General features: G+C 54.7%; 1 protein-coding gene across 1 annotated transcript; it reads left to right on the plus strand.

Annotated features, from left to right (window-relative positions):
• Positions 1-19: 19 nt before the first annotated feature.
• On the plus strand, positions 20-3,353 carry BCL2L10 (BCL2 like 10). Its single transcript, XM_065076402.1, has 2 exons — positions 20-507; positions 2,190-3,353. Exons 1-2 carry the CDS (start codon positions 106-108, stop codon positions 2,319-2,321), a joined length of 534 nt encoding a protein of 177 aa, XP_064932474.1. The 5' UTR covers positions 20-105; the 3' UTR covers positions 2,322-3,353.
• Positions 3,354-17,657: the final 14,304 nt, after the last annotated feature.

A 17,657-nucleotide genomic window follows, 5' to 3' on the forward strand; every position in this document is an offset into this window, starting at 1 on the left:
GGAGGGGAGCGCTCCCCCGCGCCCCGGGGCGGACTGGGCCGGGCGGAGGGGCCGCCCCGCCTCTTAATCGGCCGCAGCTGCTGCTGCGGGGCCGCTGCCGCCGCCATGCCGGGCTCGCTGAAGGAGGAGACGGCGCTGCTGCTGGAGGACTACTTCCAGCACCGCAGCGGCGGCGCCGCGCTGCCCCCCAGCCCCACGGCGGCCACGCTGCGGCGGGCGGCGGCCGAGCTGGAGCGGCGGGAGCGGCCGTTCTTCCGCTCCTGCGCGCCGCTGGCGCGGGCCGAGCCGCGGGAGGCGGCGGCGCTGCTGGAGCGGGTGTCGGCGCAGCTGGAGGCCGAGGGCGGCCTCAACTGGGGCCGGCTGCTGGCGCTGGTGGTCTTCGCCGGCACGCTGGCCGCCGCGCTGGTCAAGCGGGGCTGCAGCGACGGGCCACGCTTCCTCGCCGCCGCGCTGGCCGCCTACCTGGCCGAGGAGCGGGGCGAGTGGCTGGAGGCGCACGGCGGATGGGTGAGCGGGGACGGGGCGGGGGCGGCCCGGGCGCGGTGCGGACCCGCGTCCCCCGGAGCAGCGAGGGTGGGGAGCCGGGACCCCGGCGGAGCCGCCGGGGGTGCGTGCTGGGGGGCCTGGCCGCTTCTTCCCGGTTAGCGGAGCGGGGCAGCCCCCCGGCGCCGTGCGGCAGCGTGGCCCTGGGGTGTTGCTGGGGAAACGTGCCGGTGACCCGACCGACCGGTGACCGAACGGCGGTGGGTGTGTGCGGGGCTGTCTGCAGGGAAGGGCTGCAGAGCGTCTTTGGGGTCTGGTTAATCGGTAGCGACGTGCAGTGGGTACACGCTGCGGTATTTAAGGTGGCCGTGGATGTCCTGTGCTGCGGGTTAGGCCAGTTCTCTAGAGGGGCTGGTGGCCAGCTTTGTCAAGCTGCAGCCTCCTAAAAACACAGGAATGGTGGTGCTGGCTTGTGGGGTGCAAGTTTTACCTTCTCTTCGGGTCTACAGTTTGGGTTTTGGAGAGCAGACTGGCACAGCTCTTCTCCTGAGTGTCAACACAAAACACCGACGTGCTGGTTCTTCAGTACGCTGGTTGTGTGAAGCCACCCGTCCACTAGACCTGCAGCTCTGGTTCCTGCCTGTCCTGAAACTGGTCAGGTTGGGGCCTCAGTAATGCACGGGCAATGGCATTAATGTATGCTGTGATGTAAAGCAATGGCTGCTGTTGCTTTTCTGCCCCTTGAGATGCATGCTGAAAGTACAGCCTTTAAGGCATCTGTGCAGCTCTGCCTGCGCTTCTGAACAAAATGTCAGCTATCCCACAGAACAGCACATTTCCTATTTTCGGTCCTAGTGGAATATTTGATGCCAGTACAAATAAGCACTAAAAATAGAAATGGGGGAAGCAGCCACTGCTTTGGTTGACTTTTCCAGACGCCAAAATGGACTCGGTTTTCCAGTGGTCACTGGTCCATCTGACTGCTCAGAACAGTATGGTGCTTGGCTACAGTGTGCGCTGTCACTTGGCAAAATCGCATTGCCAGTTCGCACAAATTAAAGTGTAAAGAACAAAGTTCCGGAAGAAATGAAGAGTATAACTTGTTTACATAGACATCTGCGGAGCAGAGTTCAAACACAACCATCTGGAGTTGTGTTGCTGCCACTTCTGATTATCGCAAATAACGATCTGGGAGAGCAGCTGCCAGCTTTGCTCTGTCATAGGTCAGCGCTGAGCGTGTCCGCTTGGCCCTTCCAAGGGAGTGTGTAATCAGTCCCACAGCACGGCGATGGGACCAGCTTCAGGCTCCTGTCCTTCAAGTGGAAATTTCCATATCCTGTATTTCAGATGCTTTCTCAAACTTGAATGAAGGGGAACAATGCTGGCAGCTCCCATCAGAAATTTGCCTAAAAGGGTGAAAATAGCACAATGACACGCTTAGCATCTTGATAGGAAGTTTGCAGTTGTCGAGCAGAGCGTACAAACACTTGTAGCTGCTGCTTTCAGCCACCTTGCGCGAAGGCTCTCGCAAAGCGTTTTTGTGTGCCCGAGGCAGCAGGCTTGACTCCTGTGATTAAAACAGAGACTTCTGCAGCTGGCAAACACTGTGCTGGGAGTGTGAACCAAACTGTGCTCAGAGACTCATCAGAAGAGCTCTGGTTAATTGTAAGCCAGCCGACTCAATGTCCTTTCTCTTGCTTTTCTAGGATGGCTTCTGTCGCTTCTTCGGCAGACCCGGCTCCCAGGCGGGAGAGCAGAGCAGCACCATAAGCAACGCGATCATGGCCGCAGCGGGCTTTGGAATAGCAGGATTGGCTTTTCTCTTGGTGGTGCGGTAGGCTGATGAATGGATCTTGCCATGGGAAAGTACTCTCAAAACTGATAATTTACCAGATTTCACTCTATTTTCTATAGAACAGACCCTCTAAGAAGAAGTTTATATTTTTAAACTGGCTCGAAAAACTGTCTCACCAAATCCTTGGCTATAAACTGCTTCATTTGCCACCCAGTAACAGCACAAACAAATGTGTACTAAACCACCATTTGTGCATGTTTGAAACCTGTCGTCTCCAAACATCCTCTGGACTTTGTTTTTGAAGGTGTAACCTAAATTTTAGCATGGTTCATTGTACTGTAACTTCCGAGTGCTCGATGTTATGCTAGGAAAATGTTATGGTGGACTTGCTACTAAACCCTTTGTTTGAGACGTCTTTCTTACGTGGAGGCAAGTCCTCGAACCCGCCTTCCATTAATACTGTAAAGTGGGCGAACATTGACTGTGATTGAACATGGTTTATGGCTTCAAATGCGGTGCACGGCACTTGTTACCGGAAGGCAACTAGTTGGTTGATTTAGAGCAATTAGTGCCCATGATACGAGAGGCATTAGGGCTTAATATAACATAAGGCTGATTTCACTACACTACAAGAAGATAAGTATTGATACAGTAATGGCTGCAGTACTGGTTCTTATTGAAAGGAAAAGAATTTAAATATTAAACCTTAATTGGTATATTGAAATCCAGTGAAGGCTGGAATTTCCCTGGATTTCCTTGATAAAACAAAAATTTCCATATATCTTAATATATTTTTGAAGTATTTATCACTGTATAATACTTGTAGCCATGACATCTTTATTTTTGTTTAAAACTTAATGCTGGTTCTTGTCACTCTAGAGTGTATCAAGCGTTGTCTTGTTTGAGTAATATTTCACACTATTTTCAACATGCTGTGTATTTCTTTCGATGGTTGTACAAATTGCCTTATGTTTCTGGTAGCTTTTAATAACGTTCCTGGGTTACTCATAGCGTGTACAATTTTGCTATGGTGACTTCAAAGGTGAATAAATGTTGAGTATTTTTATTTTAAAAAGCTTAACTCCTCCTTGTTTGATTGGACGGGTGCTGGTACTCAGCCTGAGCTTGTCGGTGGTTACCTGGATGCATCGGTGTGTACCCACCTCCCTGAAGCGAGGAGCAGCACCGGAGCAGGGCGATGGTGCTCTTCGTCGCAGAGGAGTCTTGCAGTCAGAATAAGACAGAAAAAGGGGAAAATCCAGTCCAAAAGACTCATCTTCACCCCTGCGACTGGAAAGAACCCGGTGGTTTTGCAGGCCAGAAGTTTCCAAAGTTTGCTAAGACAGCTGAGTACAAGTAGGCTCCTCCGAGAGCTGCTCCTGCTCGTAGAGAGCAGCAGAGCTCTTGTTTCGCCTCTGCCAGGACTTGCTGCTGCGTCTCTTTCACACATGCATGCTTTTTTACTGAAACTGGAGTTTCTGATGGGAGTTACGAGAATAACTGAGGTGATGGAGTTCAGCCCTCTCAGATTAGTAATACTGAGCAGCTGTAATTTCTGAGGGTGTTGTGCTTAACTCTTTTAAAAATCAGTCTGATGCTCTCATCTCCAAGCTGGGTGTTCCTGTGGCACCGGTGGCTCTGGTGCCCGTTAAATGGTGCGAGCCCGTTGTTCAGCCTCCCTCCCTGGCTGCCACCAGTCTGCCTGTCAGAGGGGATGTCCCTTGGGGAGGGGATGTCCCTTCGTGGGACGAGCACCCGGCAGACTTGCAGGCTTCCTCCTGGGAAAGGTCAGCCCGGCAGCCGGGTCGGCGTCGCGGTGGCCGGAGGTGACCACCCTGCTTCTCCTTCAGCTGGCCGCTGGGCCGGGGGGGCGTGCGGCCCCGCAGCGGACAGAGCGGCGTTGTGCTGACCGCCTGCAGATGCGTGGAGAAGGACAAAAAGGGACATTCAGGGACGGTAAGTCCCGCAGAGGCGGGAAGGAGCTGGCGGTCCTCCCCCTTGTACTGCCAGCTCTGAACAAACGGCTGCTTGTTCTCCGACTTCCAGTTCTCTAAACTCCGGGCTTGGCTCCTCTCGGCGAAGGGATTAAGGCCCCGTGGTGTGGGACTGTCGTGCTCGGTTCCTCCCTGCAGTTCCCACAGGGACGGTGCCCACTTGAGCAGCAGCTGGATGCTCTGCGGCTCTGCCTCCAGGTCTGGGCGGCCAGGAGGCTGCGGCACCTGAAACTCTGGCTGTGGTGGGAGTGAGTTGGCTTGTGCTGGGAAGTGAAGGTGGATTCCAAAATGTGGGATGCCTAGGGGCATGTATGCTGAAAAGCACAGCAAACGACTGGGCAAGATGTGCTCTAAACAGAGGTCAAATGTTGCATGGGACTGTCCTGCTGTGGGTCTCAATGTCTCTCCAGTATCAAGCAGGACAAAGATAAAATATCAGTGTCTTGATTTCCAGTGTAACCTGATCTGGCAGGCCCCACAGAAGCCGTGGCATAGAGGATATTCTGCTTGCTTTTACAGTATGCTCTGGAAAAGAGAAGAAAACAGTTTGGAAATGTCCTTGAATAAAGTCACATCAGCCTTTGGCATAAACCTGACCCTTCACAAGGTGCAGCCTGGAGAGTGTCTGCTGCTCTACCTCGGCCTGGGAGAAGCTGGGGGTGGGTCTCCTCAAAGGGGTCATTTAGGAGAGGATAAGGCTGAGTCAGGAGACGGCAGTGCAGCTCTCGGTGTGGAAACAGCGCTGCCTGTATTTTCCTGGCACCTGGAGCTGGGCAGCTTGTGGCCCACGGTGTTCCCCTCGGCCACCCCATGAGCGGGGACACAGCACAGGCTGCCGGAGCACGGGGGGACCTGCCCGTCCCAGCCAGAGCTGTGCTGCCCGAGCCACTCTGCTGCCGTGGGGACCGTGGTGATGTAGAACTGATGGCCTGGGCTTAAATCACTGGATCCTCATTGATTTCTAGACTAACTTATATTTGCATGACTCTTCTGAATTATTTTTTTTTCCTGGTTTCAGCCTGACCGTTTGTCTCAATGAAGCCCCATATTTTGGTTGAAAACTGCTGCTCATCCTCTTTTCTGCCTCCGAAAAGGGAAACGAGACGCTGCTGTTCCTTTCTCTAAATGCAGAAGGAGAGTAGGTGGTGTTTAAGCACAAGGCTGGGTCTAATCCTCATGACAGCTTTCCCATCTTCAGCGCCGGGGTGATTCCCGGGCAGGCGGTGGATGCAGCAGCCCTTGTCCTGTCTAATGATTAGCACGCAGTAATTGCTGTAGCGGGGCCCCAATGTGCCTGTGTCTGCTGAAACCGTCAGTCTTGGTGGCTCTGAGGCAGCTGGGTGCCGGGCAGGGTCTGTGCGGAGGCGCAGGAGAAGCTCAGGGCTGGCTGCTCCTGCCCCTCCGGAGTCGGTCTGTCCTGCCCCTCTGGAGTCTGTTCTGCCCCTCCGGAGTCAGTCTGTCCTGCCCTGCTGCCCATGGAGACCCATGTGGGGTGGAGGCGGCGGCGTTCCCGGTGTACAGGGCTGTTCATGGTGGTCGTGCTGGAGCCGTTAGTGTTACCTGCTGGCACCGCACCTGCTCCCTGCGCAGTTCCCTTCTGTAGGGGCGTCCATTGTAACCATGGGAAAGGGGGCCCTGCTGCTGCTGTGCTAAAGTAAGTCTCTTCATCAGGCTCCTTACGAGCGTTGAACTAGCTGGTGGGTTTCTTTCTGACTTGGAAAAAATGAGGCGCTGTTAGAGCTCGCAAAATGGGAGTTTCAGCGTGGTGTTCTGCGGCAGTTTGCGAGCTGCTGTGCTGTGGTATGCAAAGAATCTGGCGTGGCAGAAGGAGTTGGTGCCGTGTCCCTTTGTGCCCACGCATGCTGCCACGTGAGGGGCATGGGCTGTACCTGCGGGGCGGTACCCGCGCCTGGGTGGCATGCGAGAGCCCTGTTACAGATTGCATGCTAATTGGGCAGCTAAAGACACTCGGAATCGTTGGAAGGAAAAAAGATTGAGTGCGTGGCATTTATTCACGTAATTTCACTTCTTGTGTTCATTCAGTTTGGATAATGGAAACAAAGTTCTGGGTTTCACTTCTGTTGCTCCGGCTGCCTTCTGGACCAGACTCGGGCTGGTTGGTCCCTGCGGTTACGTGATGCTGTGTGGGCAGAGCAGGCGCAGCTGGGAAATCACTTGCGTTGGGGTTTGAAAAGTCAGTGTAATTCCTGCATAAATGCTGCTGTTGCTGGTAGCGCTTCAGAATGTTACTTTGAAACTTTAACAATTGTCCTTGAAGTTCTTAAATAAGAAAAGTTAAAAAAGCCTGACTTGAAGTCAAATGTAGGAAGTCTAAAAATCAGCTCTGTGCTGAACTAACAAGATCATTTTATTGTTTGTTTTGTTTTCTCTGACTGGGCTTGGTCTATTTGTCTTATTCAAATGCGCTGAGGAAGAGAGGAGCTGGCTTTCCTGGTCAGATCGATCTCCTTTCCAACAGGCCGTTTGTTTCTGCCCAGCCTGTGCTAAGTTTCCAGCCCCACTACAGCCTGTAACTGAGACTCACCAACGGGCAGTCTTGCAGTTTCTGGATGTTTTGTATCTGAGCTGATGCACATTACATGTTTCTGTGGGTTAAGAATTAAACCTCTTAAACCAAGTGGTTTAATTCAGTAGGGAACCATGCTGGCTATCAGAGTGACTGAAATCTGTGATGTCCCGTAGTAAAAGACAGCAAGCTCAGGGAATTAGAAGCGCCTGTCTGCAGAGGGCTGCTGTAGGCACCACAGATACTTTGTGCTCTCTGGATTTAATCCCTTTAATGGCTCTGACCTGTGACAACAGCTCATTGAGGGAGTTCCTGTGTGTGACCCAGCCTGCTCTTTCATTTGTCCCTGAACAGCTCAGCGCATGCTGAGCAGCAGCAGGAGCCCCACGCCCTGCTTACAGCTTGTGGATGCTGTCAGCTCTGTCTTTCTTTATCCTCCCCACGCAGCCCATCCCGGGCGGCACCGCAGGGCAGGGACAGTGACCTGTGTGCCGGGAGCACGGGGCTGTCACGCGGCCCTGCCCGCCGCGCGTGAAACCGGCCCTGCAGTCACCGGCCGCTGGTTCCCGTCCCACAGCTCCACAGAAACCCCTGCGCTTTCTGCCTTGTGAAAGTTGGTAAAACGTGTGCAGCGTTTGAAGTTTTGTTGGTTTGGTTTGGTTGGTTGTTTCCCTAACCCTTCCATGCCCTGCAGAGCAGGTACCCGCAGCAGCTCCACTGGTGGTCCCAGCGTGAGCACCCCCCGAGCGTGGAGCCGTAGCGTGGGAACACAGCATCCCTCCACGTTCTTACTGCCCGTTGTGTAGGTGACTCTGCCATAGCAGCGTTGCCTTTCCCCGGCCTAGGAAAAATAAAGCAAAAAATTCCCATAAAATCTTTCAAAAAGGGCACAAAATAGCACAGAGCTAGCCCGAATCTTTAAAAACAAAGGAACAAACAAATTAAAGATCCTTGGTGTATTGTCTTTGGTGCTGTTCAGAGCAAAACATCACCTGCCCCTCTGAAACCCTTCCAGTGTTTCTCGTCCGTTTTTCCAAGAGAAAGTCCACTTCATGGGAGGAAAAGGTTAAGTGTGGGAGCGAGTAGGGCACAAGACTGTGTGAGACAGGAATTGCAGTGCTGTTTGTTCTGCCATCTGCTCTCCACTCGATCGGGGCTGTGGGTGGTTTCCCATAGCACTCCGGTTCCCCTCGCTGCCACACACCGGCAGACGCTTTGAACCCCGAGCTGGCGCTGCGGAACCGGGCGAGCTTTGCATCTCCTTTCTCCCAGAGGAGCTGCCCCTTGGCAGGGGGAAGCGGGTGCTGCCACTGAGAACCAACTCCAGTGGCAACCTGGAGCAGAGACTTCAGTGCTCCTGGCGTGACTAGAGCAAACACTGGGGGATGCCGGGGTCAGCGCATCCCCTGCCATGCCCAGGACAGCCTCTGCTTCCCTGGGGATGCTCAGCGTCTTTCCAATGATGCGCCAGCGGTGTGAGATGCTCCCCGGTGACCTGTGTCCCCCACTGCCACCATCCCAGCGAGCTGAGCCCCACGTGGCTCTGTCCTGGTGCACCATTCTGCCGGCAGCAGGGCCAGGCATGCATGCTGGCGTGTGGGAGGACGAGGTGTTGCTTGTCCCTGCTTTGTGGACAAGGGACTGGAGTGCAGAGATGCGCAAGAGCCTGCAAGAGGCCAGTGCTGCGGCACGCCGGGGGCTCGGTGCTTGCAGCTCACCCTCTGCCGCAGCCAGCGGAGAAAGGTGAAACCATCTCACCTCTTACCTCCAGGTCCCCTTTCTGCTCTGCCTCTTCCCACAAACCCCATTTTTCTGCGTCGTCCCCCAGCCCAGCTGTGCCCCTGCACTGCTGCCTCCCCGGCCCTGCCCGCCCTCCGCTGCTCCGCTTTCACTGCGGAATGTGACCTTGCTCTCTAGATTATTTACAGACAAAATATTGCTGCAAGCCTGTGGAAGGTTGTTTTTTCCTGTTTCTTTTTAAAGTGACTGAATTCCACAAAAAATGGATTATTCCAAGGGGCATGGTGGGAACACTTTGCTGCGTTTGGGAGCAGGCTGCCTGAAGCTGTGTCCCCTGGCCAGCACAGAGGTGCGAGAGGCTCTCCATGTCTTTAGCTGTAAGAAATCATCTGTCTCTGTCTTTTTTACAGAAACCCACCCCCTGCTCAGGGATGCTGCCAGGACAGGACACCAGCGTTAACGGGGCTGTGGCACACACGTAACCAGGACCCGGGCTCCTTCCCAAGTTGTGTGTGAGCCGGGGGAAGAGCAGAAGCAGGGTGGCTTTCCGTGGCCCCCTCCTGCGCCCCTGGAGCCGGAGCCCTCAACTTCCCCTGGCCTGGGAGCTCCTGCGTCTCCTGCTGCGCTTGCAACACAGGCTGGGTTTGCTGAGGACCTCAGACGGAGCTGTCACATCCGATCGGAAGCAGTGGTGGGCTGATTTCTCCTTTTTTGTTTTTACTGGCAGGACCAACAGCTGCCCTTTTCCCCGCTGCTGACTATTCTTCTGTCTAGCTTCGCTTCTGAAAGCCTGGTGGTGGTGGTTTCCTACTGTGCAGAGACCTTGTGCCTTTGACCTTACACCGCAGCAGTACCCTTTGCATGGCTGCTGGAGGCCATAAAGCTGATTATTGCACACAATAACGCCAGTCATCAGGTTTGAGCAGCACTGGCTGTTTTGGATGGGGCTGACATGGGGTCCCTGGCTGGTGCTGGTTTCCTTACAGGGTCAGCATAAGCCTCCAGGTGCCTGCAGCTGAGTATTTGTCCTGAGTAAGGCTTTGTGCTCAGCTTTATTTAGTCGGAAGCACAGTAACTGTCAGCAGAGCTAAACTTGATCGTGATCTCACAGTTGCAGCTAAACGTGATCACCTTTTTGCTATGGGAGGGGAACTTACACCAAAACCTCTTGCTCTGGCTCAGTGTGCACCTTGGCTTGATCTGTCTGCGACTGGCGGCTGCCGGGCTGGCCGAGGGGTGCTTTGCTCCTCCTGAAACCGGACCTGCTGCTGGGAAATCTCTCAGTGGATATGGCCACAGGGGGTGACCGTGAAGCAGGTGCCTGCACAGCCATTCCCTGCCTGCTGTAGGGTCAGCTCTGTCCCTCCGTGGTGACTCCAGACTTGCCAGCTTGAGGTGGGTGATGGTCTTCCGCAGGCTCTCATGGCAGTGTTGGGCACAGGGTGCTCATCTGGCAGCGAGAGGATGCTGAGGGAACGGGGTGGTGTGTGTCTGGGCACTGCCATCAGCCAAACCGGCTCAGCCGAGGTAAGGGGCAGCAGGGGAAGGGTTTGTGTTTGGGGTGCTCTTTGCCAGGGTTCGCACGGTGTTTGCTGGATGCTGAAACATCCTTGGGGAGGCAGAGAGGGAACGCTCAGCTTGCTCAGTCTGCTGTGGCACACAGCACTCACCTTCCAGTTCTCCTCACTAGCTGGGGCTAGTGAAAACCCCATCCCATGCCCCTGATCTTCTAAACGGGTGCCTTTTTATCAGCAGGATGTCCTGGTTATCCCTATTTTCTTTAGCAGCTGGGCGAAGCTGAGGAATGCAGCAGGTCTCTGCTTACATTGCTGGTAAGAACAGGACCTGGTGTGCCTGACTCTGGATCCGCTCTGTGCACATTTACATACACATGATGCTGCTCCTCACCGATGGGGTCTCTGGCATGTTGCTTCCAGCCAAATATTAGTGATTCGGCTGCTCGACGGCTCCAGCGCACTGCAGGGGTGCAGGTCAGCCCCAGCGGGTACCCGGGGAAGGGTCTGCAGGGCTGCTGGTGAGCAGCTCTCCATAGCGTCAGACCAGGGGTATCGGGTAAGCCTGGGGCCTTGCTGGGTGCTCGTGCACCCCTAGAATGTGGAATTAGGCATCCTGAGTGAAGCATCTTCCCTGCCTGGTTGCCGCAAAGGGTTAATGATCTCGGCAGCAGATGGATGGGTGGTAAGGAGATTGATTGCCTTCTGCAAGGTACATTAAGTCTCGCCCTCCTGCAGAAACACAACACTTGTTCAACCAGGTAAATAACTGGTTTAAAACCCCCTCTCGTAGCAGCTGACCCTACACGTGTTTGTCCAAGTGACTGGAGTGGTTCCAGTCTCTCTGGTAAGTGACCTTTCCCGAATTTTTCTTTTCAAGTTGACATTTAAGAAGGCGGGGGGGGAAAGTCACAGCAACAAATGGTGTTTTAACAGCGATAAAGCCGTACCCATCAACAAAGCCAGGAAAGCCGCGCTGGAGCCCGCACTGGTGGCTCTGCCGTTCCCACCGGAGCCCGTACAGACAGTGCTGGCTTGTGTTTCCCGACTTGCTTGGTTGTGCGTGAACCGGCATTTGCGTGCCCGTGGGTGCCCCGGCTGCCCGAGCCGGGCTGGGCTGGGCTGGGCACAGGGCGCGTCTGCAGTTCCTGGGAGCAATTAAGCCTGAGCCAGCTGCTGGCAGCTGGAGGCACTCACAGTATTAGTTCATTACTGCAATTCAAATGAAGAAGAGTCTTAAATCTTCTCTGAAAAGAATCTGGGCTTGGCAGGCAGTGGAGCGCTTGGCTTATTTTGAAAATGCCTTGGACAATTCTGGTCAATGTTTTACTGTGTGTTTCGGAGAAGTCAAATTTACCCCTTATGTTCATGTTCCTTGGTTCTCGGCTTCAGCACTGTCACGACTCAGCCCTCACCACCAGCACTCGTCTCACAGGGAAATATTTAGCAATGAAGTGTGTGCTTTGCAGGAGCTTTGCCTCCTCAGCCCAGATGCCTGAGATGAGCTCCTCTTCCAGGCTGGGTGGTGCTGAGGGCATCACAGAGGCTGCTCAGTGCTGAGGGGTTCCCCAAACCCCGCTCTCCCTGTGCCCTGGTCAATGCCATAGCTGCCAGCTGCTCCATCTGCCCCAGCACTGCAGCTCCCAGCTCCTCACATTTGGAGTGTCCATCTCCCAGGCTCTTCCCGCTCCCCTGCTGTTAACGTCACACAGCTGGGCTCTTTCTTGCTGGAGTGATGCTTGTGTGAGGCTCTGCAGCTGTTTGGGAGCCATGGCAACTTTGGGACCTCACCCGCTAAGTTATCTCGAATCATGCATGGCCAGAATGGCTCGTTTCGCTCTGCTCGCAGCACGCCTGGGTGTTGGCTGGCTGCAGGGTCTGTACGTGAGCCCTGGCGCGGGACTGTCTGTATCCGGAGCCTTCCTTCCCGTGCGATAACGTCAGCGCTGGAGAGCAGGCGGCTATTTTGGTCCCAGGAATGCCGGTGAATGATTTCACTTTTGTTTTGTACCCGATAACCTTTCCGTTCACAATGAGAGACGACGTCTGCACTCCCTGTGCTTCTGTATGCGAGGGGAAAGCCATTCAAGCACCTCTGCAGGGGAAAGGAAAAAGCCAGTTTAAAAATAGCTGCCCGATTGTCCGTGGAGCCGGGGCAAAGGAAGGGCAAAAGCCTCTCCGTGCCGCGCTGTGCGCCGGGAGCGGCTGCGCCGGGGCACGGGGCGACGGCCGTGGGAATATTCACTGTGCTGGCTTCTCCCATGGGCCTCATGGGGACGGGGAGGTCTGGGAGAGACTTGCTTCTCCATGCGGAGTCCTACTGATGTGGGCTCCAGGAGGGCTACAGCAACCCCCTTTGCCACCCCACCTGCCCTTCTCCAAGCCCCTTCCCTGCTGGGTTTTGTGGCTGTGAGCTTGGTCAGGAGCGAGGCGATACAAACCCACCTCGGGCCCCAGGCCAGATAAGTCTAATCAAACCCAAATTGCTAATGCTCAGCTGCAATTTTTATTTCCTGCGGGGACAGAGCTGGCTAAAGCAACCTTTTTTTTTTTCAAGTTTTCAGCTTTTGACTTCCCACGAGCTGCTGACCCATCATGTGACGGGAGCCGCGCGGGGGCTGTTGCAGCGAGACGCTATCACTGCCCGGCCAGCCGCGCCGGGGCCGCGGGCAAACGCGGGTGCTCAGGTGAGGAGGGGTCTGGGGTCTGCCGGGCGGGCAGGAGCCCCGTGGGCACCGCAAACGCCGCGGGGCGGGCGGCAGGGTGAGGGTTAGGTACTGCCGCCTCCCCCGCAGAGAGATGCTTCCCCTCTCACCGATGCCCACCCTGCTCTTCAGAGTACATTATGGGCAGCGTTACAGGCTGTTGGCCAGTGGAGTGGCTACCTGGGCTTCTGTTTGATCAGTCCCTTTGCTCGCTGGGAGGCTTTTGCTCAGTCCCTCGAGCACACAACTTACAGGGTGGCTCCAAACATGCCCTTGCCCTTCCTGAGCCGCGGCCTGTTTACAAAACAGCAGCTGGGGACTGCTATTATCCCTACACACACATTGCATTCAGAGTTGCTAAACAGGCAAAGCTGAAATGAAAGTCATCTGAGTTTTCTTTAATTAGAATAAGTTCCTGATGAATCATGAGGTTCTTTACCTCAAGGATGCCCAAGAATTGACTTTGGCAGCAGACATCAAGGTACAGCAGTCAGCAGAGCTCACTCGCACTTGACATCTGCTGGAAAGACTTGTTTTTCCCTCCCATGTCACATGCTAGCTTGTGATCTGATCATGAGATACAAAGGATAACCTTCCAGTATTTATTTTTCTCGTCTGGAGTTTTAAAAGACAAAGGAAAAGAGTAAAAAGCAGCGTAAGGGAAAACAACAAAACAAAACACAACCCCTTGAGTGTTTGGTTCGCGTTGCTCCAGGTGTTGATGCTAGGGCAGGGCAGGAGAGCAGCTGCAGCGCGCGGGGCTGCGTGCGTGCCTGCTGCAGCCCCGAGAGCGTCGGTGCTGGTGTGTCCAGCTGTGCGCGCATCCCCCGCAGCACACAGAGCTGCAGGGGCCGCCTGTCCCGGTGTGACCCGCACCACTGTGGCCGGGGGGTGTCCTCCCCAGGGCTGCCCGGTGCTGGCCCTGTGCCACCCTTCGGCGTTCAACTTGGGTGTTTGATTATAAATGTCAAAGTAACATTTTTTATAACGATATCCCAATGTGATCCACTAGGCAGGTGGAGTTACTTGATACATGCTCAAGTCCAAAGGTTTATAGTAAGCCCAGCTGCAAGATTAAATCAAAGTTACTCTCGAATAAAATTCCCCATATAATCTTTGGGGAATTTTGCTCATGCAGCTTGTGTATGTTTACTTCTGTGAGATGATGCCTATCAAGCACCAAAAAAACCCCAGAAAACCATCACGATGCCTCTATAGGGGCTGTTGGAAAATGAGCATTCAGGCTGCTGAAGGCTTTTGTGTGAGCGAAGTTCTCGCTGAAGAGAGACCAAGGCAAAGCAGGGTGGCAGGGTTGGTTGTTTTCCGAGCCAGAGAGGTGTGTACCATCGCCTACCAGATTTGAATAAGGAGGCTGCTGCCCACGGTTTGCAAACACACAGCAAACCTGACTTGCATGTACAGCAGGATTATTCCGGGAATGGCAAATTGAGATCAGCAGTGTGCGCATGTGTCTGTCTGTCTGTCCATCTGTTCAGTGCTGGGAGCAACTATGCAGAGCTGGGAAATGTAGCAGACCATGGCAGGACTTTCCGAAATCGCAGTGCCGTGGGATGCCCCTGGCCACGTGCCCGTCGGGCGCCCCGTTCATGGGAAGAGCCAAGGCTGGGATGTCCCCTGCAGCCCCAGTTACTCAGTACTTCACCGCTGGTGTAGCTGTAAGGAGATTGTAGCATGGAAGGTGTCAGTCTCTTCTCTCGAGTAGCAAGCAATAGGATGAGAGGAAATGGCCCCAAGTTGCACTGAGGGGGGTTAGATTGGATATTAGGGAAAATTTCTTCACAGAAAGTGTTGTCAGGCATTGGAACAGGCTGCCCGGAGAAGTGATGGAGCCACCATGCCTTGGGGGGTTTGAAAGATGTATAGATGAGACTCTTTGGAACGTGGTTCAGTGGTGGACTTAGTGGTGCAGGTTACCAGTTGGATGCAATGATCCTAAAGGTCTTTTCTGACCAAAATGGTTCTGTGATTCTGCAACTGTGCCAGTGTCCTGTGGTGCTGTGCCCTGGGCTGTGCCGCCATGTGCCACTTGGGGGGTCCCTGCGTGCCCAGGTGTGTGTTGGCGACTGGGGAGCATGGCAGGACAAGGACTACTGTGTCTGCAGCTGCAGCTGAGCAGTGAGAAGAGAGGTTACAGCAGAAAGGCGCTTGTGATCTCCTTCAAAACTTAAAATCCCTATAATATTTCAGGAGGCTGGTGGCATGAACGAGCTGGTGCGGTGTGCTCTGTCTGGGGGCTGTCGGTGAGTGCTGCTCCGGGGGGCTGAGCCCCTGGTGCTCAGGAGCATTCGGGGGCTTGGTGGTGTTTCGGGAGCAGGTTAAATCCTGCTGGTGTCCCAGCTCTGCCTGCCCGGGGGGGGCTGCAGGTTTGCAGAGTGGCTGGACCTGACCCATGGCCTCAGGATGGGCGATGGAAGGGGACGTGATCCCGGCGAGGCCAAAGGGTCTGTGCCTGCGTGTGACATGCTGCGTGTCACCCTGACTCAGGGTGAAAAACTCTGCTGTAGCTCCCCTGGAAATAAGTAACAGGGAGGAGGAACACGGAGGGGTGGATGCAGGGAGGCAGCCAGGGCGCTGCCTGCGGGAGCCACAGCGCGGCCACAGCCCAGCCACAGCTATTTTGGTGCCGAGACGGGGCTGAGCGTGGAGGTGTTACCCGTAAAAACCCGCACTGGTGTCGGGGGAGGTGGGATGGAAGAACACAGCGAAAAGACACCCCAGAGCAGAAAGGGATGGCGTCTGCTGGGCGCCTGTGCTGTGGTGAATGGCACAGTGACTGTGGTGGGAAGGTTGGCTCCCACGTTTCAGACGGGATGGCCGAATGATGGGTTTGCAGTGGGAAGCAGACGGAATCCAGCCTGCGAGGCCCAGCTGGCCCTTGCACCTCTGTCAGGACCATGGGAGGGATAGCTGGGACCTGATACAGTCCCTGGAATCAAAGCTGGGGAAGCATAAACAGGAGATGATTTTAAATTGAAACCGAAGCAATCCATAATAAAGAGCTGTCTTGAGTCAGCAGAGTTATTTCTCATTTCAGGTTTTGGGAAGTCCTGAAACTGCTTATGTCCAAGTTGTGTATCTCCGTATCTCCTGCTATTACATGACCTTTACTTTGCAGTGTCCTAACGCATGCTCCCATCTCATCACTTAGCGCAAAGACCAATTTTTTATTCAGAAAAGCAAACTATCCCATTTCCTTAGGCAAATATTTCTGTGGCCTCTGCAGCAGCGTTATCCAGAGATTGTGATGGGCTAACGAGGGGCTTGCTGTGCGGTCATCAGTGGCCCATGAAGGACAGCAGCACACCAGCTCCTGCGCATTTGGAAGGAGTTTGGGTTTTCTGGACCTGGCTGACCTGTCTCTGTGCCTCAGGAGCATCCCTGAGCACTGTGATTTCCCAATTTTCCAGCGCTTTGCCTGCTCTTAACGAAATTAGAGCAGACCTGACCCAGAAAGCTGGATGCAGGAGTGATCAATAGTGATGGTAATTGGCAGTGCTGTCTGGAGGCTTTCAGTGTCTCTGCTCCAAAATAACTAAATGGGTTCAGAAAGAATGCAGGCAGCCCTGCTGCAGTGGCTGGGGCTGTGGGTGGAGGGGGCTTCAGCCCGTGGTCCAAGGGCCGCAGGGGACAAAGCTGCTGGCAGAGGGCTGAGTCTGCTGTGCCCCGGCCCTGGTGAATGGCTTCGGTCCCTCTGGTGTCCCTTATGGGGGACGGTGTGTCTGCAGCAGGCTTTGCTGTGCAAGGTTGTTCTGCTGCAGCAGAGCACGGGAGGTTTGGGCAGAGGGGGCAGTGGGGCAGGTGCTGCTGGGGGACACGGTGACACACGGCTCTGGGTGCGATCAGTGCGTGCGGGAGTGCTGGGGAAGAGATGCATCTGCTTGTCCCTGAGCGCAGTGTAGACCCTGGCTCCTGGACAGAGAAAGCAGTCCCTGTTTTTAAGGAAATAAGCAAATTGTAAAGAACACGCTTTTGGAGCAGCCCCCTCCTGTCTGCTCGTGTCCCCAGGGGACAACGAGGGCTTTGTCGCTGCCCAGGGCTCTCGGGAACCAAAACAACCTCGGTATGAGCTCAGTGGCTGTAAATCAGCAGGCTCCAGCGGGTGTTAGTGCTGGGTAAATTTAGTGCTGATTGCTTTGATCTGAAATGCTTTTATTTCATACCCTCTGCAGCGATAGACACAAGGTCAGACTAATGCCTGGTACATGAAAAACGCATGTGGCCTTTATTGATTTTGCAGTGATTAATGATTCAAAGGGAGGGCTGGTGATTCATGCACGCAGGAGCAGTGCCTGGGAACGAGCGATGCAGACCGAGGCAGCATTTTACCTCCATCGCACAGCCCGCTTCCCCCTGCTGGGGACACCGGTGCTGTGCTCACGGGTGTCCCTGCACTGAGCACGTACCTGTTTGCGCGCAGCGAGCTCTCACACTGCGCTCGAGTTCTGTTTGCCTTGCTCTCACTCTCCCTTTTGGAAGGGCATCAAAAATAACTGAACCCAAGCCCTTACTGTAGTGTTGTTGACTGATCCTCTTTAAGCGTTCCTGCTGCTGTCCCAGGCTGTCCAGGGACAGAGTCCTTCAGCAGCTCCTTGCCCCGGCTCACGCCAGGCGGCACCGCAGCAGAGCACCCATAGGAGGCAGCCACACATCCAGCCCTTTGGTTACTGGCATGTGATCTCTCAATAAAGGAGCTTCAAAGCTGTTTGCCGTGATTAGACTCGCAGGCGATGGTTTTTGAAATGCTCTTCCACCCCTATGAGCGTGTGGGATTCCTCGGAGCCTGCTGAGCCATTGCCGTGGGGTGGGCGCTCTCCTCCTGCAGCCCCTGTCCCACCACCCCCCGAACAGGGACCACAACCCCCCAGTTCACTCTATGCC

Source organism: Columba livia, chromosome 11 (assembly GCF_036013475.1).
Source record: "Columba livia isolate bColLiv1 breed racing homer chromosome 11, bColLiv1.pat.W.v2, whole genome shotgun sequence".
Taxonomy (NCBI): Eukaryota; Metazoa; Chordata; class Aves; order Columbiformes; family Columbidae; genus Columba; species Columba livia.

Bases quoted from the DNA above. Each gene is read 5' to 3' on its own strand.
- BCL2L10 (XM_065076402.1), top strand. From the start codon at position 106: ATGCCGGGCTCGCTGAAGGAGGAGACGGCGCTGCTGCTGGAGGACTAC. The intron at 508-2,189 runs GTGAGCGGGGAC...TTGCTTTTCTAG, and splicing joins TGGAGGCGCACGGCGGATGG to GATGGCTTCTGTCGCTTCTT.